The 21220-nt window shown below is 54.2% G+C and overlaps 10 protein-coding genes across 10 annotated transcripts; 3 read left to right on the forward strand and 7 right to left on the reverse strand.

The window, feature by feature from the left end:
• Positions 1–10: 10 nt before the first annotated feature.
• Positions 11–485, forward strand: PHACADRAFT_197745 (uncharacterized protein; the record flags this gene model as incomplete). Its single annotated transcript, XM_007397943.1, has 3 exons — positions 11–85; positions 139–273; positions 333–485. Coding segments are annotated over 3 exons (363 nt in total), but the record flags the coding sequence as incomplete, so codon positions are not given.
• Positions 486–894: 409 nt separating this feature from the next.
• Positions 895–2712, reverse strand: PHACADRAFT_197746 (uncharacterized protein; the record flags this gene model as incomplete). The annotated part of the gene is made up of 3 exons (XM_007397944.1): positions 895–2376; positions 2429–2643; positions 2697–2712. The coding sequence occupies 3 exons, from the start codon at positions 2710–2712 to the stop codon at positions 895–897; spliced, it is 1713 nt and encodes a 570-aa protein (XP_007398006.1).
• A 193-nt stretch (positions 2713–2905) lies between these two features.
• Positions 2906–4277, reverse strand: PHACADRAFT_211014 (uncharacterized protein; the record flags this gene model as incomplete). Its single annotated transcript, XM_007397945.1, has 2 exons — positions 2906–3770; positions 3822–4277. The coding sequence occupies 2 exons, from the start codon at positions 4275–4277 to the stop codon at positions 3036–3038; spliced, it is 1191 nt and encodes a 396-aa protein (XP_007398007.1). The 3' UTR covers positions 2906–3035.
• Positions 4278–4622: 345 nt separating this feature from the next.
• Positions 4623–5350, forward strand: PHACADRAFT_259587 (uncharacterized protein). Its single transcript, XM_007397946.1, has 4 exons — positions 4623–4696; positions 4754–4851; positions 4905–5042; positions 5111–5350. The coding sequence occupies exons 1-4, from the start codon at positions 4684–4686 to the stop codon at positions 5240–5242; spliced, it is 381 nt and encodes a 126-aa protein (XP_007398008.1). The 5' UTR covers positions 4623–4683; the 3' UTR covers positions 5243–5350.
• A 278-nt stretch (positions 5351–5628) lies between these two features.
• On the reverse strand, positions 5629–6439 carry PHACADRAFT_99430 (uncharacterized protein; the record flags this gene model as incomplete). The annotated part of the gene is made up of 4 exons (XM_007397947.1): positions 5629–5815; positions 5872–6083; positions 6139–6336; positions 6392–6439. 4 exons carry the CDS (start codon positions 6437–6439, stop codon positions 5629–5631), a joined length of 645 nt encoding a protein of 214 aa, XP_007398009.1.
• Positions 6440–7174: 735 nt separating this feature from the next.
• On the forward strand, positions 7175–8341 carry PHACADRAFT_259590 (uncharacterized protein). Its single transcript, XM_007397948.1, has 4 exons — positions 7175–7430; positions 7490–7583; positions 7639–7904; positions 7958–8341. The coding sequence occupies exons 1-4, from the start codon at positions 7298–7300 to the stop codon at positions 8209–8211; spliced, it is 747 nt and encodes a 248-aa protein (XP_007398010.1). The 5' UTR covers positions 7175–7297; the 3' UTR covers positions 8212–8341.
• Positions 8342–8416: 75 nt separating this feature from the next.
• PHACADRAFT_259591 (glycoside hydrolase family 13 protein) lies at positions 8417–11157 on the reverse strand. The gene is made up of 15 exons (XM_007397949.1): positions 10789–11157; positions 10589–10738; positions 10339–10534; positions 10187–10287; positions 10015–10134; positions 9950–9962; positions 9811–9887; positions 9703–9758; positions 9505–9649; positions 9287–9445; positions 9101–9233; positions 8908–9046; positions 8800–8856; positions 8637–8741; positions 8417–8587 (listed from the first exon to the last, which is right to left on the reverse strand). Exons 1-15 carry the CDS (start codon positions 10988–10990, stop codon positions 8507–8509), a joined length of 1734 nt encoding a protein of 577 aa, XP_007398011.1. The 5' UTR covers positions 10991–11157; the 3' UTR covers positions 8417–8506.
• Positions 11158–12428: 1271 nt separating this feature from the next.
• On the reverse strand, positions 12429–15032 carry PHACADRAFT_259593 (glycoside hydrolase family 13 protein). The gene is made up of 15 exons (XM_007397950.1): positions 14812–15032; positions 14614–14763; positions 14355–14550; positions 14203–14303; positions 14031–14150; positions 13966–13978; positions 13831–13907; positions 13726–13781; positions 13532–13676; positions 13314–13472; positions 13125–13257; positions 12932–13070; positions 12824–12880; positions 12660–12764; positions 12429–12609 (listed from the first exon to the last, which is right to left on the reverse strand). Exons 1-15 carry the CDS (start codon positions 15008–15010, stop codon positions 12529–12531), a joined length of 1731 nt encoding a protein of 576 aa, XP_007398012.1. The 5' UTR covers positions 15011–15032; the 3' UTR covers positions 12429–12528.
• A 774-nt stretch (positions 15033–15806) lies between these two features.
• Positions 15807–17149, reverse strand: PHACADRAFT_259596 (uncharacterized protein). Its single transcript, XM_007397951.1, has 5 exons — positions 16694–17149; positions 16354–16563; positions 16197–16267; positions 16068–16145; positions 15807–16011 (listed from the first exon to the last, which is right to left on the reverse strand). The coding sequence occupies exons 1-5, from the start codon at positions 16704–16706 to the stop codon at positions 15964–15966; spliced, it is 420 nt and encodes a 139-aa protein (XP_007398013.1). The 5' UTR covers positions 16707–17149; the 3' UTR covers positions 15807–15963.
• An 892-nt stretch (positions 17150–18041) lies between these two features.
• PHACADRAFT_259598 (uncharacterized protein) lies at positions 18042–20344 on the reverse strand. The gene is made up of 7 exons (XM_007397952.1): positions 19918–20344; positions 19806–19864; positions 19578–19749; positions 19077–19528; positions 18553–19021; positions 18369–18494; positions 18042–18312 (listed from the first exon to the last, which is right to left on the reverse strand). Exons 1-7 carry the CDS (start codon positions 20039–20041, stop codon positions 18179–18181), a joined length of 1536 nt encoding a protein of 511 aa, XP_007398014.1. The 5' UTR covers positions 20042–20344; the 3' UTR covers positions 18042–18178.
• Between the last annotated feature and the right edge of the window lie 876 nt (positions 20345–21220).

Raw genomic sequence — 21220 nt, forward strand, 5'->3', positions numbered from 1 at the left:
CAAGACAGTGGTCATCGTTGGCATATATTCATGTGTTGAGCCCCGTGTGGAGGGTAGCAGCGATAGAGAGGTCCAGGAAGGGGAGGTGAGTTTCCCAGTCCGCGGCGTCTGGTCAACCCCCCGCTGATCGTTCTCTAGTCAAATGACTCCCTGAGAGAAATTTGGGGCGAGCGGCCGTTCATCAGTGCCGGTGGTTACAATCGCGAACTTGCTTTCAAAGTCGCTGAGACGAAGGGTGACTTAATCGCTGCCGGCAGGCTATTCATCTCGAACGTACGTCGGTAACGCATGCTCGAAGTCCTGGATAGTATTGACCATCTTATGATTTGCAGCCTGACTTGCCGGTACGATGGCAGAAGGATATTCCCGTCGACAAGGGTGATCGTTCGACATACTACAACGTCGAAAGCCCGCAGGGATATACCGACTACCCCTTCGCTGATGGTTCGGTTGCTCCAGAGCGGTTCCAGAAGCTCCCTAACTGAACGTACTAGATGTATAGCCTCTATCTAATTAGTCTTAATCTTGATACATAGATATAGATTGACTAGATGAAATTTCATTCCGTGCCAGAAATCGCCAGCCTGACACGTTAACTGACATCGTTTCACGACACCTTCGGTTACCATTTACGGCCAATATATAAGCGTCTATATGTAAGGTGCAGTAATTAAGTGTAAGTGAGTGTAAGTAAAACTAAGTAAGCGTAAGTAAGTGTAAGCAGGTACGAGGTTAACTTGTAAGTTAGGTAGCCTCTTAGTACCGCGGACATTCGGGCCTGTAAAAGCAGGAGAGCGAGTGACGTACATGCTCTCCATGAACTGTCACTCGCTCTAGCCGCGTATAAGTTTCGTGGTATATAGGACTGAAGGTTTCAAGCGTTCTGGGGCGTCCTCATAGAGGGGTAGGCGAGTACTGCGGTATGAGAGGCAGATGTCGGGACTTGTCGTTTTCTGCCCGCCAGAGCAGCGGGACAGAGTACGACACTGTCCAAGGCGCATCGGGGAGCCCGTATCGGAATCGCTCCTGGTAGCGAGCGCGGCTCAGCGGACGGAGGAGCTTCTGGCACTTCTCCCACGCCGCTTTGTGCTTGCCCCTCTCCCGGGTACGCAACCTGTCGCCGGGCACGCCCGTCTCGCACGCGATGATCTGCAGCTCCGGGTACCAGAACCACATAGACAGGAAGACGGCGACGTCCTCGATGCGCTCGTCGGTCAGCGGGGAATCCGCGACGTAAAGTTTCGTGCACGACTGGTTGTACCACTGATTAGGGTACGGCACAGGGAAGTGCGCTCCCTCGATGTTCAGGGGCAGGCCGAGCTCCTTCAGACAGGGCAGACCGGACGCCGCCAGCGCGATCGCTCTGAAGGTGAATTTCGACGGCCTTCCCGAGTACCAAGTCGGAAGGAGAAGGAGCGATTGCAGCTGAGGGAGGTTGAGGACAATCTGGTGAACTGTCTCGTCATCGATGTCCAGGTTCCGGGACTTGATACGCAGCTGAGTAAGGGACTTGAGGGCGAATGCTGCCGCCAGAACTCTAGGACCAAGCACGTGTTCTGGTTGTTCTGCGGGCGGAGGGGAGTTACGATAGGCGTCCTTCGCAAACACGAGTTCTAATGACCGCATGTGAAACGCGCTCGGTCGTTTCGCCAGCCCCTCGAGAAACTCTACCAGAGTCTCTTCACGAGGATCCTTAGTGCACTTGAGATGTATAGTTCCCAAGTCCGGCGAGCTGGCGTCCAGGAAAAGGCGGCGTACGGAGTGCAATTCCAAGCTTTTAACGCTCATGTAGAGAGCCGCGATGGCAGGAAACACGCCCTCTTCATTGAAGACCTCGTCGTTGATGTCCAAAGATGATGTGCAGTGGAGGTCTACTATCTCAAGAGAACGCGACTTTGCCACCGCGATGATCTGTTCCTGGGTGAGAGGCACGGTACTCTCGAATGTCTCCAGTTCTACGGACTGGATGACCTTTCCCAGCGCCTTGCAAAGAGCTACGCTCCCGGTTTCGATGGGCACGTATAACTCGCGTAATGGGGGGCGCTGGCATGCGACGGTGTCGAGGAGCGACGTGAGCCTTTCAAGAGCAGTGCTCACGTGGGCATCGGCGCCCAGCTTGAGTGCAAGGTTCCGTAGCTTTGGTCCGAGAAGCAGGTGTGCGTGCGAGAGCGCCTCGCAGTCGTCGTTGTCTTCCCACTCGAGCTCCTTCAGGTTCGGAAATAGAACTTTTTCCGGACAGTGGAGGGCAATAATTCCCCAATCCGGGCCCAAGAGTCCGCAATCGTTGCTCTCTAGCTTAAGCGATTTCACAAGCGCGGCATTGGCCATCACGCGTTTCCACTCGGAAGGGTTAGGTGGTCGTAAGAAAGAACATAGCTGCAGTACGGTGCATGAGAAGGGCGGTCTTGTACACATTCTCACGGCTCACCTCTCGAGTATCGTCCCAGACATCTCCCGGGAGACAGTGAAACAGATTCAGAAGCGTCGCTTGGTCTTCCCAGACCGCCTCTTGTGCCACGTCATGAAAGAGCCGACTTGTGCGCGACAGAACGGCAACAGTATGGAGAGTATCTTCCGTCGTAAAGCCAACGATTCTTCGCAGGATTTCGACAATCGCGAGGCATCGATACGTGGCAGGACAGGCTATAACGCAAGTCAGTCAGTGTACTGTAAATTGAGATCATCGAGAGGTTCACCGAGAGTGTCTAACATGGAACGCCTAATTACACCAAATTATGTGGCATCTATACGGGTTCCAAGCGCGAGCAATGAGAAAAAGTCGTTGGTGGAAACGGTCGCGCTAAGAAATGGAAACGCGTTACAGCAACCCACGCAACGTCACGCATCACGCGACTTGTCACTTTTTCGGTCGAGAGGACGGAACGATGGCACCACCACTTCCGAGATTTTTGAGGTCGGGAGCGAACATAGATGATGAGAATACACCAGGATGGTAATAATACACATGCATAAGGATATAGACGGGCAAAAATCCAGTAACAGGGTATACGACAACGAGAGAAGCCGATAAAGCTCTAGTAAAACGACAGGAAAGACTCATACTGCAGCGTGTCAACGACTGGAGTTTTAGTGGATAGCAAGGCTTCCGAATTGCGCCGACGCAGGCCGCGCTTCGCGATCTTGAAGTCCAGGAACGAGGCAGAGGTAGCGGAGCGAGGGGCGTCTAGTGAAACGCGTGGAAGGGGCTCTGTAGGAGGGAGCGGCAGATGCAAGTCTTTCGCGGCGAGGGAGCGCTTGCGGTTCAAAATGAGGCTCTTGATGGGAAGGAACCTGGTCTTGCTGGGTTGCGCCGACCTTGCAGCATCGAGTGAGCTGGAACGGAGGGCTGACGCGTGAGACTTCGGTAATGTATGTGGTGTTGTAGGCAAGCAGGGAGAGAACTGTTCTGGATTCGCAGTGCGGACAGGTGTGTGTTCCGGCTCTCTGCACGAGGAGTGCATTGCGGGAAGAGCGGACGGGAATGAAGCAAAGTCCGGCGTGACGGGCGTCAAAGGACTCGGTGCACGAGGACGATGGTAGCTGCGCGGAGTCCGTTCAATATCAGAGTGGTAAGACAGCTCAGAGAAGGCAGGTGATGAGGGTCCGGAGGCATAGCCAGAGTCTTCGAAGGCGACAGGCCGGATACTCAACGCCTGCGGCGCTTCGGCGGAGGGCTGATCGAAATCGCGGACAGTGATTCGAGCAGGAGCCGAGATAGCGTTTCTAGCAGTGTGGGACGAGTCATAAGCTATGTGCGCTTCGGCAAGTTCCTGCAACTAGATGAAGAGATTTGACGATGTAAGAATGCCAGCTAGACTGACCGTATCAATAGACGGGATGCTGATGTCCATGGGCAGAGTCAAGATATCACAAAGGTCAGTGAGAGAAAGTGTCGGAGGTCTCGGGATAGGAAGTAACTTGGCTTGTACGGCCAGCTGCTCCAATTCCTCGAGAAGAACTGCCAGGCCGAGCTGAGTGTCGCCGCCCGATTCCACGTCTATTCCGCTTGGTCCAGCAGAGTGGTCCGAGATGACGATTGGTACCAACGGAGGTAGCTCTGGTGGGCGCTGCGTGAGATTAGGGTAGTCGTCGACCGAGAGCGGCTCGCCGTAGTGTAACCAAGAGCTCCAGTTAGAGGTAGTCATATTACTCGGCTCGTCAGATTCTCGAAGGTCACCGGCCATTGAGATGCTGAGTTCGTTACAGCGCACAGAGAGAGCCGACGCGACGTCTAACTGATCACCGAGCGATAGAACCTGCGAATTGTCGTCCACCATGCCGTCGTCCAGAAAGGGTCGATGAAGAGGGTGGTAGCTGACGTGCAAGCCTGTCTATCACCAGCCAGTGAGCGTCTATGCCTTTCTTTCTGCCTGCCCGCCTCCCTCCGCCGCACATAGTGCGAACCTTCTTCCCAGCCGCCTCGTCCGCCTCTGTCTCGCGAGTAGGTCGCCGCTGTTGCGCTTGACGATTATGCAGGCCGCCCAGTTGTCGCAGGTCGTAATGAGAAGTCGACTGATCCGCTTGCGATCATATCTCAGGCGATCTCCGAGCCGGCTGAGAGAGCGACCTCAAAGCAGCAGAGGCCTCTTTATAACGCAACCCGTCCCATCTCTGCTGTTCGTCACACCTCCCGTCTCATTCTTCCTCTTTCTGTGCTCCGCTCTCGTCTTTTCTTGAATAATCATGTCGTGGCAAGGTCTGTTCTGTAGCTGCACATGCGCCGAAAGTCGCTGAGACTTGCTGTGACGGCCAGCATACGTCGATACCAACCTTATTGGCACCGGGAAGGTCACACACGCCGCCATCGTTGGCCAACAGGGAGGTATCTGGGCACACTCTGCAAACTTCAACGTGCGCCTTTCTTCGCGTGTTACCCGCGCGATTTGACGCGATCACTCCTACAGCTCAGCGCAGAGGAGCAGAAGGCAATCGTGGGCGCGCATGCGAACCTCGACCAGATCCGCGCGAGCGGCGTCCGCCTCGCTAGCCAGAAGTACATCACGACCACGGCGGAAGGGCGTAGTATCTACGGCAAGAAGGGCGTGCGTACCTTTTGACTCAACCCCCGCTCAGGCCTTTTGGCGTATTGATTGTCCTCTTGCGCGTATAGGCTGACGGCTGTGTGATCGTCAAGACCAAGCAAGCGATCCTCGTCGCGGTCTATGTCGGGCCTTTGCAAGCTGGAGAAACCACTCCTGTCGTCGAGAATCTCGCCGACTACCTCGAAAGCGTGGGCTACTAGACAGACGTTTCCTGGGCGATAATGATTGACGGGCATGACTAAGTTGTATCTTGACACACCGCATCTTTTGGCTACACTCCAATGAAGTATTCTCTACATAACCACAACGTCTATTCCCAGGTACACAGCTCGTGCGCCTTGAGCTGGCAGCAGGCGCTTAATCTAGTGTTCTGCGACCTTTGCTGACCAGACGGTGGCTGTCTCAATAATGCAAACGTTTCCAGTACGTAATGAAGCGTTACAGGACTTCATAATGTAGACGCTTTTGTGAGTCTGATCCCAATCCTATAATGATATAATAGAGCTTATTGACATCATTGAGCGCAGAAACAAAACAACGATACTCGTGCACGGCTGACTTTTTCTCTGAAAGGCTCCAATAGAATTTACTGCACGGTAGCTTGGCGGCCAGCGGCCGCGTCGTGATCACGGTGCTTGAGCTCTTCTTTGGCGGCTTTCATTTCGTCTTCCCTCGGGAAGCTCTTGAACACGTCCAAGAGCTTGTCCACAGGGGCTGCCAAAAATCCGACCAAAGTCTCCATAGGGGGTTGGTTCGGTGCAGCTGGGTGTGCCCTGAGATCGCCGTCTTCAGAATGAAAGCCATGCCGGGAGATACCTGAGGTGCATACCTTGTAGGAACAAACTTCTTCGTCCGCTTAAAGTCTTGGGCTGCTTCCATACTGGCGGCCTCACCAATGGCGGGTTCGAGCAGAGGCAGGTCGTCAATCTCCTCATCATCATTATGGTGGTGCAGACTCGTCATCATCCTGTTTAGAAGCGAAGTGTACTCTTCGGTTCCGGGCTGCATGCCCTCAAGCTTGTACAGCTCCTGTTTGACTTGCTGTTGGACATCCTATAAGCAAATGTGAATGATGACAAGATCAGAGTTTATGTACCGAATGCTCGCTCCGGTCGTGATCGGCGAGCTCCTTTCCCTTGTCGCCGAGGTGCTTCTCCATCAACGGGTAGACAACAATTTCCTCTCCAACGGCGTGGCGCGCAATTTCCCAGCGCAGCTGATGAGCCCAGCGTGCGCAGGCTTCAACATCGCCCTTGGCGAACGCCCGTTGATATTGGTCGTGATATTCGTACATCTGTGACAACATTTAACATCAGTATCGGATCAAATAGGGGATATATAATCCACACCTCCTCATGGTCTTCCTTGACAGCCTGGAAGAGAGTCTTCTGCGCCATCTGTCTCGGTGTAGTGGCGAAAGTACGAGCCGTAGCAAGCTGGAGGGTCGAACGGCGGATTGAGGGTGTAAACAGGGCACGAGAAAGCATGACAACACTAGGTGGTGTCGGCCCAAGGCTTTATATACGTTCGGGTCGATGACATGGCTTGGCCGACTATGGTCTTCATGAAGGCCTGAATACAGTAGAGTGGAGAGTGCTTCGATAGTGACGTCCTCTAGTGACGTCAATCAACACTCGCCACCACCCTGCCAAAAACAGACTACTCATCCTGTTGCCATCAGCATTAGTTGCTCGGAGGAAGACTGGGAGAGATATACAACCGTCTCCCCGTCTTCGGCAAAAAGCCAAGAGTGCGAACTTTCGTGAGCATGACATTTGCCATCACGCGGCGCCACCTGAAGCAAGTCCTTACGCGCCTCTTTTTCTGTGAGGACCACATTATCGTCATATTGAGACTATGCGTGTCTCTTCTCACTCCTCCGTCGCTTGCTCCAAGATGGGCATATTTCTACCAGCAAAATAGTGCCTCAAACATCAACGGTATCTAGGGACCTCGTTTGCCCTGTGCATTGCGCGACTCTCTCGCACAGCATACCCGCTGTCACATCAGCCCCCTCCTCTGAAACATCACCGAGTCCGTGTCTTGATGTGGCATCGCCAGTCGTATTTAAACCTCTTGGGCTGCGAGCGGAGGTTTCTCCAGGCTGGCCCCTACCCTTTTCACGACTTTCCTTTCGTTCATCTATTCTTTCGGTCTATTCTACCTTTTTGCCCCTTCGAAGTCCACGCGTTTTAATTTCGGACGAGTCTATTTCTCTCCAGTCTTTTTCTAACGACCCGCTACGCAATTGAAGAATGGGCCACGTTCGCTCCCGCACGTTCTGCTGCTGCCTGCCCGTCAGGTTCGGTGTCTTCTGCATGGCCCTCGTCGGCCTCATCGGCGGTGGTGCCATTGGCGTCCTCGGATGGATCCAAGTCCACAATTACTGTGAGTCGCACGTCCGCGTGGCGCAAGATGCTTTGGAGACTGACTCTGCTGTCATGCAGTCAAGGGCACCCTTGATCTGAGCACGCACGAGAAGCTAGGACTTTGGTTCGTCAGCCTATCCTACACCTGGTTTGCCCTGATTGCCATCGTCGGGTACGCACCGCCGCACTACTGATAACCGCCTTCGCTGACACACGCGCGCACACAGCCTCATCGGCTCCCTCACGCGCGGGCGCGGCAGCATCGCTTTCTATGCGTACACTGTGACTGTCAACACGCTGCTGATCATCGTCGTCGGCATCTACTTCGTCTGGACGCTCTTCCACAGCACCGAGGACAGCGATGTGAGCAAGTGTGTCGGCAGCTCGACGGGCGACGCCGAGGAGGTCAAGCACTGGTTCTGCCACGCGGGCTTCGACGTCATCCGCGCCGTCCTCGTCGTCGTCTTCGTCATCATCTGGTGCTTCCAGCTCGGTACGCCCCCCTCCTCTCCCCCTTATCTTAACCGAATCTGATTTGTGGCTCAGCGGGTATCTTCATCGTCTTCAGCTACCTCAGTCAACTCAAGGAGGAGTACGAAGCGGAGGACGAGGAGCAGAGGAAGAACCCGACGTTCAACGTCCAGGCACCGACGCCCAACAACCAACCCGCGATGCGCACGACCTACGATGCCGCGTCGTACGACGCGAATGCGAACCCCGTCCAGGGCAGCGGCTGGGCCTCCGCCAAGTCGCCTTACGCTTTCAACACTGCCGAGACCGCGCAGGTCCGCAACCCGTGAGCATGCTCGCTGGTGCGCCCCTGCGGAACCCAGTAGTGTAGTAGCATAGTACGCATACCGGGCTACGCAACGTCCCGTTTTTGTGGACTTCAGAGTAGACCAAAGTTTGTTAATCTAATGATTCGTAATGTCGTGAGATCGCTCGTCTGGCTTGAAGCGCAAGAATTCGCTCCTGAACATCGTTCATCCGTTACAGTCGACATCGGCAATTGACTCGCAATACCAAAGTAAAAGGACTCGTCGATGCACAAGTTTTGGTCATTTTCAGGGGTCCGGATGTCGTCCACACCTTCTCCTATCTCCAGCTCTCAGTCAAATCCAGTGACCCCGAGCCCGGAGTCGTTGCAGAGCGATTAGGGTCGGATTCCCAGACAACCTAAATTTTCGGTTAGCATCGCTCTCCGACACATCGCAAGCACACTCACAGTTCCGTTCGTCTCCTTCCTGATGAACTTGTACTCGAAGGCTGTGTTCGGAGGCAGAGACACCGAGACGGTCCACGTGGGGTAGCTGGCGGGTGATAGAGGGAGCTGCGATGCACTTTGCCTTTAGCTCCCAGAAACGTGGCGGTGAACGGGAAAGACTGACCGCAGAGTTGGGGCTCCACGAGCCCAGCTGAGGAACACTGCCCACCAAGAAAATATTCTGATGCCGAATGATAAGCGCGCTTTCGAAACTAGAATGCTGGCAACTTGCCTCGCCCCACGTCGTATTGGCATTCTCTGCAAAGTTCACCGTGATCGTAGCACCTGCGGTGCCCGTTGCGCCACTGTGAATGGCAATAGCGTTGCGAGCTTGCACGCCAGCCGTGAACTTTCCGTCAGAAACAGTGAACCTGCAGCTCGCCTGTCAGTCATGCTGCGATTTTTGGGATAAATCCGACACTCACGCAGTCCCTGTGCATACTCCGGACGAGCTGATACCACTGATGACGTCGCAATACGTCCCATCCGGCAGAGAAGTGGCGAAGGTCGTGGTCCAGACGGCGTCTGCGTTATTGATCGCGACAAAACCGAGAGAGCCTAGACGTGTGCACCTCAGCAAGCTGTTCTGGAGTCTAAAGACATCCCCGCACCTCGCCCGAACGCAATCTGCTCCGACTGCGGCGACACCCAGTTGTTCATGGCCGCGGTGCCAACTTGGTTGTGGAAGCCGACCATGCCTGCGATGGCGTTCCATCGGTGCTGGCATAGCCAGCCATTGGTCCCACCACCCGTGGTGCACGTACCCGCTCCTGGGATGGCGCATATAGTCAGACTTTCATGCCGTTTGGTATACAAAAACCACGCTTACCGCCATTCGGAGCCCCGGCATCGTAGTCCGTGAAGTCACTGTAGCTCGAGAGAATGGTCGGCATCCCATATGGATGTGCGAGGGAAAAGACCATGGCAGTGACATAGATATTTGAAGGCGAGTTGGCGTTCAACGAGTTGCCATTCTGTGACACGCAGTTGAATATGAGCTCGCGAGACGGCAGGAGAGTCATCCTACCCTCTCTGTATCATGGTTTGAAACGAAGACATTGGCCGATGTTCCGGGTACCCATCCTGCGCAGCTGTGAGATGTCTATCTCTTGGAGAGCCGGGGAGGCGGGCTTACCAAGGTTATCGAAGCTCTGCAGGCCGGAGATGCCACTGCCCGAAAAGGCGTTTTGTACTGCGGTAGTGTAGCGGAACCTGCAAACCAGTGCCAATGTTGTGAGCCCTGTCATTATGCGATATCATAAGTCTCCACACACTCTTGTACATCGCCTGAGGACAAATGTCAATACAACTCCGTACTGAGTACCAAAATAATTCTCACCGATGTTGACATATTGGATGGGGGTTATAGGTTCGCCCGTCCCGAAGATAACTTCTTGCGTGATGTACGGAGCCCGGCGTAAGCGAGAAGTGATGTTGGCAATGTCGTTCGCATTGATATCTACAGTTATGAATTATTATATGGGCAGCCATGAAACGTGAAGACGTCGTACGCTTTGCCGCATCCAGTCGCAGCCCGTCGACGCCCAACGAAAGCAAGTCGTTCACATACGCCGCCAGTCGGCTCCGCACATACTCTGACTCCGTGAATAGGCTGCCAGGTATTCAGTCTAGACCATTCCTTCAGATAACCAAGATAGCTTACTCTGCCAGGTTGTCCAGTTGGCAAGTCTGGACTTCGACAGCATTACTATAGTCGACGATATTATCGTCGGGCTCTAGGCCGCAGTGATGGAAGTCTTGGTATTCGTATATTCCAGGATAGACATAATGCTGGAATGACGACCCCCCGACGCCGACGCCGCCGTCGTCTGAACCACTCATGTGATTGAGGAGAGTGTCTGAAGCCGTGTCTCAACCGTCAGGACCTCCAGATTATGGCATGGGAGACGCACCTGCAATAACCCCGACACCAGCGGCATGGCAAGTATTAATCATGTTAGTGTACTGGTCTCTGTCTCCGCGCTTTGAGGTGAGAGTGTATGATACGGGCTGGTAATCCGTCCACCATTGCGAACCTTGGACATGTTCCTGGGCAGGGCTGACTGCCAAGAAGGTCAGCGATCGTACTTGCTGAGGGGAACGCGGAGCGCACCTTGCACGAAGCCGTACCCGGCAGGCCCGATGAAGTTATAGCATTCCGCCGCAACGCTGTCCCACGTCCATTCAAACATCTGGACGATGACATTTTTGAGGGCTTCGGGTGCTTGCACGGGGAACTGCGCCGGGGAGGATGTGCTGCCAGCGACAAAGGTCAGCAGGCTGATGAGCAAACACGCGAGGCTGCTGCGAGCCATGGCTGCACTAATGAAGCGTGGCCTGGGAGTTGAACGAAGCTTGGATGTGGCGAGACAGCCACTTATACTGCACGTCGACGTCACAAGTCTTTTCTCCTTGCCGCACGCCCGTCAAATCTGCTCTAAATTCCGGGTTGGCACGGAGTATAGATGCCTATGGTAGGGAGCATCACGCCACCCATGAGGTTCGATGAGTTTGTCCTAGTAGAAGCCGTTACTTAAGCTCAAGGTTTGCAGGGGTGGGTCAACCGGCGCCGGCGCAACAACGAATTTCGACGCATATAGCACCGGTGAGGCTGGAGCATAAGGCCGGCACGCACTGACATCACGAGCCTGCGGCAAATTGCATTGTCTTCGGGCAATGCACACCAGAATTCCAGACTCTTCAAAAAGTCCGCTCGACCCGAACATTGCCATATGTCTCGGCTTCAACTCACAATATTTGCCGTGTTGGGTCTTTGAAGCTTGGAGGGTTGGTCCTTGGCTGACTCGTCTTCGAATTGAACCCTTGGACATGTCGTAAACGAATGTTTCTGTATAATGGAAGAGTGCTCCATTTATGCTACGTGGGGATAGAACACATAGAGGTTTGAATGCATCGTGGCGTCGAAGTAGGACCCTTGGTATGTTGTGCAAAGCCAGCCCACTTCGCGAGCAGGCGCCCGCGAACATGCTAGGACCACTCCTTGGGACAGCACCACTCCTTGGGACACTGTATTTTCTGCCCTCGCACAGCCTGTAGGGCCTATCGCTACCACTTGACTGTATATAATACATCTATATCTATATGCCATTAGAAGCTCAGAGCCGTCCGGTGATTGTAGCGTAGGTGGGGGAGCAAAAGGCCTCGAAAATTGTCAAGCGCGCCGGCTTCAGTGATGCTGCGACCGTCACCAGAGTCGCACAGTCAGCCTAAAATTTGCGAGAATATATGTTAATACCCGAATTTATGCTCCATTCATGTGAAAAATGCGCTTAATGCTCAGATGCCAAGTGTCGAGCTGGAATACATCAGAGATGATTCTACTGAGCTTAGGCGTGGCTGAGGCGTGACAAATTTGACTGCCGCGTGACTGCCGCCTCTGCCAAGACTGCTGGTACAGGTCACAAATTGTCGCCTTTGTCACATCAGTCACCCTGTCCCAACGAGTGGTAGCCGCTGTCCTGGACCACCTCCGTCTTGTGTCCTTCGCCTTGACTTCAGCTTTCGTCTTTTCGCCTTGCAGCTTTGCACTGAGGTATTTCATATGTTTTATTAATATAATGCGATTTATTTAGTATTTATATGCGAGAAACATACGAAGGGGAAGCGAATATTGATCAGGTGTCCCAAGGAGTGGTCCTATACTGTATTCTCGGCAGATGGAAGGCTAAGGTCTTCCTTCTTTCCTCTTCCCATGTTACTCCTCATGCAAGAGGCATGGTATGACCAGCGTGTATTAACTTTTGCTGTTAAGGTAGCCAGACAGTATAGTGTATAAGTTTTAGGTTACATGTAGGGAGTCTGAATGTCATCGACACAGCCTGAGCACCTTCACCTATCTCCAGCTCGTAGTCAACGTCGTCGACCCTGAGCCCGGAGTCGTCGCAGAGCGATTCGGGTCGGATTCCCACACGACCTGCATGTCCAGTCAGAACAACCCTTCTGCATGCCGCATGCTGAACTCACAGTCCCGTTCGTCTCCTTTCTGATAAACTTGTACTCAAATGCCGTGTTCGGCGGCAAAGATGCCGAGACCGTCCATGTTGGGTAGCCGGAGGATGATAGAGGGAGCTGTTGGGGATCTTGGTGATCAACCTCAAAGATCATGACAGTGAGAAGAAAGGGCTAACCGCAGAGTCGGGGCTCCACGAGCCCAGCTGAGGAACACTACCCACTAAGAAGATGTTCTAGTGTCGAATGATGAGCACGCCTGCGAGAGTTAGGTGTCAGCGACTTGCCTCGCCGAACGTCGTTGTGGCGGTTTCAGCAAAGTTTATCGTGATCGTAGCACTTGCGACGCCAGTTGCACCGGTGTGGATGGCAATGGCGTTATGCGCTTGCACGTCGGCTGTAAACGTGCCGCCGGAGACAGTAAAGCTGCAGCTTGCCCATTAGCCGTGCTTAGATACAAGGTCTAGACACAACACTCACGCGCTCCCAGTGCACATTCCGGATGAGCTGACGCCACTGATGACGTCGCAGTACGTCCCATCCGGCAGAGAGGTTGTGAACGTCGTGCTCCAGACGGTGTCCGCGTTGTTGATCGCGACAAATCCGAGGGAGCCTGTACGCGGTCGATTTAATGGCAAGGAACGCAGGAATCCGAAGTTGCCTTCGCACCTCGTCCGAATGCAATCTGCTCTGATTGCGGCGACACCCAGTTGTCCATAGCCGTGTTGCCAACTTGGTTGTGGAAGCCGACCATGCCTGCGATGGCGTTCCATCGATGCTGACACAGCCAGTCATTCGTTCCGCCGCCTGTGGTACACGTACCCGCTCCTGCAAAAGCGCATATAATCAGACATTCAGGTCGGTAAATATTTGAAAGACATACTTACCGCCATTCGGAGCCCCGGCATCGTAGTCCGTGAAGCCGCTGTAGCTTGATAGAATGGTCGGAGTACCGTATGGATGTGCGAGGGAGAAGATCATGGCGGTGACATAAGTGTTTGAAGGCGAGTTGGCGTTCAGCGAGTCGCCGCCCTGCGTCATAGTGTCAAGCTTCGTTGGTGTGATCGCACTGCGAACCCACCCTTTCAGTATCATGATTGGCGACGAAGACATTTGCTGATGTTCCGGGGACCCAGCCTGCAAAACTCTGAGCTGCCTCTAAAGAAGTTGAACGAGGCCGACTCACCAAGGTTATCAAAGCTCTGCAAGCTGGAGATGCCTCCACCTGAGAAGGCGCTTTGCACTGCAGAAGTGTAGCGAAATCTGCAAACAAGTACGACCATAAGTATCACGTAATATCACGGGTCTGTGCTGAGCATACTCTTGTACATCGCCTGAAAGCAGCTGTTAGCTGAGTCCCGCATCGAGTGCAAAAGTAGGTCTCACCGATGTAGACATATTGGTTGGGGGTTATAGGTTGGCCTTCTCCCCAGATGACTTCTTGCGTGATGTATGGAGCCCGCGTGAAGCGAGAAGTGATGTTGGCGATATCACTTGCGTTGATGTCTTCAATTTTCTATCATTACCTCAACTACTGTCGCACAAAGAAATGCCCCACCTTTCGCTGCATCCAGCCGCAGCCCGTCGACACCCAACGAAAGCAAATCGTTGGCGTACTCAGCCAGTCGGCTGCGCACATACTCCGTCTCGGTAGCAAGGCTGTCGGCTACTCAGCTCAGACTGTTCTTCAAGATAACCGAAAGGGCTTACTCTGCGAGGCCATCCAGTTGGCAAGTCAACACTTCGACGGCGTTGTCCCAGTTGACGATATCATTGTTAGGCTCCAAGCCGCAATAGTGGAAGTCTTGAGATTGGTAAATTCCCGGATAAACGTAATATTGGAACGAGGATCCTGCGACGCCGACGCCGCCATCGGCTTGACCAGTCATGTGGTTGAAAATGGTGTCTGGAGTGACGCATCAACCACTGCGCCGGAGCAGGAGACGATGTATTCGAAATTTAAACACACCTGCAACGACCCCGACGCCAGCGGCGTGGCAGGTATTGATCATGTTTGCGTACTGGTCCCGATCACCTCGCTTTGAAGTGAGGGTATATGACACGGGCTGGTAATCCGTCCACCATTGCGAGCCCTGGATGTGCTCCTGGGCAGGGCTGACTGCTGGGGAGTCGGCAACCACGCTCACCAGGGAGATACGAAGCGTACCTTGTACGTAGCCGTACCCAGCGGGACCAAGGAAGTCAGTGCATTCCGCTGCGACGCTGTCCCACGTCCATTCGAACATCTGGACGATGACATTCTTGGATGTCGCAGGTGCTCGCGGTGTATGCCGCGTCGAGATGGATGCGCCTGCGACGAAAGCCGGCAAGCCAAAGAGTAGCAACTTGAAACCGGCGTGGACCATCGCTGGGCAACGAGGGCGCGGCTGACGAGGGTTCGGTGAACCTGGGACATGGAGAAGCTGCTCTTATAATGCAATTAGCAAGTCTGTTCTGAACAATGCGCCTGCCATAAGTAAGCTCGGAGAAGGTGCACTGTTCCGAAGATGCCACGGGACACGTCTACGTGTGGCAGGGAGCGACACATCGCTCACGCCGAATGCGGGATCTTCGCTCGAAATGTCCAAGAACGTCACTACCTGGGCCTTGGGCCGCACACAGTCTTCCGCGGGACGACTCGAGGGTCTCCCCCGCGTTGGCACAACAGAGAAGGCCACCATGCACACTAACGAAGCTGGAGGTCAAACCCCGCGACATATCAAAGAACATGATTGGCATGCATCACGGGTTTGCGCACCGCATTGCGCACCACATTGTGCACTGGAGCGTACTGTGCGTATGCTCCGAGTCGGGCGGGCAACCAAAAGCAACCAATGATCGATCCGGCCATATGCCTTGTTTAGTCCTTCTCTGGGGGATACCACACGAGCCCAAGTCTTCTCCATAGTCCGGCGGAGGTTCGTGACGACATGCATGTGCCTCTGTGGTGATGGAGAATGCCCTGTGATTTAAACATAAGAGCGATTCGAATAGCCACATGTGCATGCCTGGCTTCTAGCAGGTGCTTGCGGAGTGGATCTTCGCACGTAAGCGCCTGAGAATCACCACTGTGGTCTGTATAGTGTAAATCGTAACCGCCACCACATGCGTACATGGCAGGACTTGTGCAACAACCTGAACCGTCAGCAGAGCGACTCCCCGAGAAATCCTCAGTGCTGCCAGACGTGCAATAACGCGCGGAATGCATTGTTGTGCGTACGCAAAGACGATTGGAACCAAAGTAAAGCATTGTGGTCACAGTCATATGCAGTACAAAACATGAGAGAAGGAGAAGACTGGGAAATAAGGATAGGAACGCTTATACGACAGTACCCGCGTTTGATGCGATACGTGGCCAGAGATCCGCCTGCAAATGTCGTTAAGGTGTTTGCAGTAGAGCAGAAATAGAAAGGAGTGGCGTACGCATTCCTTGGCGACTGGGCCAGTGATAGCAGAGCCCTTCATTTCACCCTTGGGGTTGACGATGACGCCGGCGTTGTCCTGATAACTCGCGTTGATGGAAGCAAGCTATAGAGCTAACTGTGTACGTACCTCGAAGTAGAGGAAGACGCCGTCCCGGCGACGCCACGCCTTCCGCTGGCGAACTACGACAGCAGGCATGGCTATTCAAAGCAAATTGTCAGTGACTCTCTCCAAGACTAAGGATCCCTCCAAGCCTCTTTCCCCTATCTCAAAGATGGACACTTACTTTTCTTCCTCAGCTCTGGCTTACCCTTCTTCACCGAGCAGAGGATCATGTCACCCGCACAGGCGGCGGGGAGACGGTTCAAACGTGCACCAGTGCCGTAGGGTTCGATCACGAAGAGCGACTTCGCACCGCTGTTGTCCGCGCAGTTGAGAACGGCACCAGTCGGGAGACCGAGGGTCATCCGATACTTCTGGCCAGAGGCACCGACAACTGCGAATCACAGTCTATTGGTGAGTCCGTACGATAGGAAACAAGTCTAAGGTCTGGTACGAACCTGTGAAGCGGGAAATGCATCATCAGCATTTCTGCGTGGCACAGACACAGAATCGGCGCTGCTCACCGCGTTTAGACATTTTGCTAGAGGTCTTGGAAGCTTGCTGAGGTTGCCGCTACCAACGACCAGATCCCTCCACAAGAGGATTTCGTGCCGTGCCATGCCGAGCTATCCTTTACAGTTCTTAGTCAGCAGTGGCTGGCGCTTCACCTTCCAAATCCGCTCGGCCGCCTCAGCGCGCTTAGGCGCTTGTACTCCTTGTTGCGCTGGTCGTTCCGCGCGTCCTCTACGCCGTCCTCGACAATACTTATAGTTTACAGCGGCGCGTCATGCTCGCTATGCATTCATTGCTCTGCTCAGCGCTCAGCACTAGATTCTCCGCTGTTTTGCGTTGTATATGGTTCCGGCCGCTGCGATACTCGGCATCCATGCGTTTGCGCTCTCTGTTGACCATCTCACGCCACATGCGCTCCGCCATTCTCCTGCGTCTTGTGTTCTGCGCTCATCGCGTCATCGTGTCGCCTAATGCGTTCTATGCGCCTTGCCGGTGATGTTGCGTCACACTCCTTTCCGCCACGTCTGCGCTGTCTTCTCAGGATTCGTCCTCGTCGTTCGTCCGTCCATCGCAATTATTGCGTTGCGTTGTCCCATGTCCATGTGACTATCAAGGGTCTCATTGCCGGTAGTTGTCTGTGCGTGCTTATGCGATCATTGAAGGTCTCCGGGCGTTCCCCCACCTGTGGTTCGCTCAATCGCACGTTCATCGCGCTTTCTTTCTTACCTGCGTTCTGCGGTCGAATTCTTCGACTCCGGGCCGCAAGTCGAATAGAAAGCTGGAGTCGGACCTAGAAAGATGCTCTAGCAACTGACTCGCTCTGGGACGCGCGACTTATGAAGCCCGGCATTAGGTTTCTCGCCAATCCCTTTTTCGGTGATCGTCCTTCAAGTCTTGTTCTAGGCTAGCGACCCATCGCCGCCACCCTTTGAAATAAGCCCTGTACCCCTTTGTGCGGAAGAAAGATGGTCTGTTGCGACATAGTTTAGTCGCGGTTTGATGGGTTCCTCATGCTTATTCTTTGTAACACTCGTGACCCAGATTCGACGGCATTATGACTATCCTGTGCTGCTGCGAAGCCTCGTGACGAACGAGACTCCTCTAGAAGCGTTCAAGGCGGGTCGGTTGAGGATCAACAGTACAGTAGACAGGTGCACAACTGAATGGACGCCATTTGAAACAGCGCGGCCGGCAACCCTCTTACTGCGCACAAAACCCTCAGTCAGGACGAGCTCACCAGCATTTCAGAAGGCGAGACATGTTTAGGACGATGGTGCCATCTTTATCGATCCGACACCGCATGCCCCACTCCTAGGTTTACCCAGCAAGCATGCACTCATCTATGATCACGTCCCGAGAAGATTGTACACTTAGGATTTCGATTGTGTATGCTTGTACAGAACTTAACAATATGACTACATGAGCCAGTCAACCCGCCCAAGAGTAGGGCACGAGCAACTCTAGTGATACAGTTGAGATTTGGGACCAGTCTTCTCTTAAGCACTCTGGTTGTACTGGAAGCGGATGGCCTGCGCGGCGGGGGCGACCGACAAGGGCTTGACCGATGGGTGACCGATGGCCTTGGCGATGCGGTCGGAGAGGTCCTGGTCGACGGCAGCGAAGACAGAGACTGCGGACCACCATATGAGACATTATCCAACGAGACGAGTGTTAAGGGACACTTACGCTGCCTAGCCTTGACCTCCGGGCTCTTGACGTTGCCAAAGTGTCCAGCAACGTTGGAGACGAAGTGCTCCTTCTGGGTGTTGTCGAAGACCTTCTGCCAGAGCGCGCGGGGCTGCTCGAAGTCGACTGCACACGGCGACGGTCAGCCCACGTCCCGCTATCAAAGAGTGCAGGAGATACATACGCTCGGTGATGAAGCTGAGGTCGGTCTTCGCAGCGGCGAGCCACGTCTCGTGCTTGACCTGTTCGTACGGCTTGGGCTTGTAGGTGAGCGGGACAAGGGAGCTCTGGTAGTTCGGGCGCGTGCCCTGGTTCTCGAACGCCATCGGGCCGTCGCGCTGGAAGTTCGCGATCGGGACGAGAGGCCTGTTGACCGGCAGCTGCTGGTAGTTGGTGCCGAGACGGTGACGATGGGTGTCAGGGTACGAGAACAGACGGGACTGCAGAACCGGGTCGTTGGACGGCTCGAAACCGGGGACAGTGTGCGAGGGCGAGAAGGCCACCTGTTCCACCTCGGCGAAGTAGTTCTCGGGGTTCTTGTTAAGCACTATCTTGCCGAAGGGGCGGAGGGGGAACTCTGCGTGCGGCCAGACCTTGGTCAGGTCGCAAATGTTGTAACGGAACTTCTCAGCCTGCTCAGGGGTCATGGTTTGCTGCGGCGACATGAATCAGATGACGGGAGGTGCGAGACAAGCAGCAGATACATACCACGAACAACTTCCACTCAGGGAATTTGCCTGCGGCGACGTCGTTGTGGAGAAGCTCGATACCGTAGTCGGGGTTTTCACCCGCGAGCTTACCCGCAGTAGCGTTGTCGATAGTCTTGAAGCCGCCCTCCTTACGGACGTGAATTTGGACATAAACGAATTTGCCTTCAGCGTTGACGAACTTATAGGTGTGTCCCGAGTAGCCGTGCATATGATGGAAGCCGTAAGGAGTTCCGCGGTCGGAGAACAAGATCATGACCTGGTGAATTGACTCTGGGTTCAGGGAGAAGTAGTCCCAGAACGGATCGGCATCCTTGAGGTGAGTCTCCGGGTCGCGCTTTTGAGTGTGGATGAAGTGTGGGAACTTCGCTGGGTCGCGGATGAAGAAAATTGGAGTGTTGTTGAACACCCAGTCGAGGTTTCCATGCTCCGTCTTCAGCTTGATAGCGAAACCTGCAGTCGAGGTCAGGCAGGCTCGACTGCCAGGTTGCGAAAGACATACCTCGGGGGTCACGAGCAGAGTCAGCAGAACCAAGCTCTCCACCGACTGTCGAGAAGCGCATGGTCACAGGGGTCTTCTTGCCGACCTCGCTGAAGAGGGCAGCGCATGACAAGTCGGTAATGTCGTGAGTGACCTCAAAGAAGCCGTGGCATCCTGCACCCTTAGCATGCACCTAGAGGAGCGGACGGTTATGGACGGGAGCGTAGACGCAGGAAAGACTTGACTCACAACACGCTCTGGGATGCGCTCTCTATCGAAGTGCGCAAGGGAGTCGATCAAGGAGAAGTCTGGAACAATGGAGTTAATATCGTTGGTGAACGCGGAAGGTATGGAGACTCACCTTGAAGGAGGAGGGGTCCGTTGTTGCCAACGCGCTGAGCGGCGTAGGGTTCGGCAACGGGGGCACCGCTGGAGGTCGTGTAGACCGCTTTGTCTTGAGCTTCCAGAGCGCGCTTGGTCGGCATCTTGCTAGATAGGAGAGTCCGGGGTGAAGAGGGTTAGGAAAGGGATCCTGAAGTATGCTCCTGCGATAGAGCTGAGCTTTATATTGTCTTCAGGCTTGAGCCTATGAGAAGCCCTGGATATGGTCAGCAGGTCCTGTGAGCTAGAGATTTGTCGATCGCGTTGCACGTGCACATATGTCAGCAGAACTGCAATCGTAGCTCCTGACAAGAATACTTCCGCGAGTTTCAGGTCCGCGAAGCTTGACAAACGGGGTTCACCGCCCAGGCTACGTCGAGTGTTCGTCCTGGATAGCCGCGGTAACGCCAGGGTTCGAGGGAGTCAGTTGACTGGAAGCCAGTCCCTGACTAACTAGACTGTATGAGACGAAACAGATGGATGCTTCTGCCATCACAACCTGACGACATAGCAAGGCCGGCAGGTCGTATGTAACTGTGACCCGTGGACAAAAGTAGGGCACTAGGCAATTCAAAGTACACACGCTATCAGCGAGTGGTGTCAGCTGAGCCTATCCATTCCTTTGTATGCCGAGCCGGTGCAGATTCTTTGCGCAGCCCTGGGAGGATGCTGTGCTTGCTTAGCACTCGTCAGAATCTGTGAGACACACGAAGTTCAACGTCAGACTCAGTTATCCCACGGTGATTGAATGAGATACGCACAATGATTCTGAACCTGGACGGTACGCATCCCGGAACTGCCTCGAACAGGCTTGGGCGTCTCTTATCTCCAGGCCGCTGCAGATGCGGGGCAACGAAACAGCATGGGCCCACTGTCGCATGTGGAGGTGGAGGTGAAATAAAAATACGGAGCATAGGCTGCCTTGCGATCGCTCAGTGTTTCGTCGAGCGCGGAGATGAAATGAGGACACTCGACAATATTTCGCGGAGGTCCGCTGCGTCGTCTCGGTCGTCGGGTCGGGCGGGTCGAGCCCGGATGTTCGTCTGCAGGATCTAGATGCATCTCGTGACCGCTGACTGACTGTACTGTAGAAGTGAGAGCCCCTATCCGCGAAAATAATGCGGTGGCGCGCAGCAGACATCGTGGACTTGCCGAAGGATGTGCAATTTAGACGACCCAGGCAAACGAGTGAATTGCTCTGAATCTTAGGTTCTGAGCTGTCGTCGGCTGAGAAGTGCTACTGAGGGCCTGGAATATGTGGCCTCATGAACAGAAAGCAGCGA

Source organism: Phanerochaete carnosa (assembly GCF_000300595.1).
Source record: "Phanerochaete carnosa HHB-10118-sp unplaced genomic scaffold PHACAscaffold_7, whole genome shotgun sequence".
NCBI lineage: Eukaryota > Fungi > Basidiomycota > Agaricomycetes > Polyporales > Phanerochaetaceae > Phanerochaete > Phanerochaete carnosa.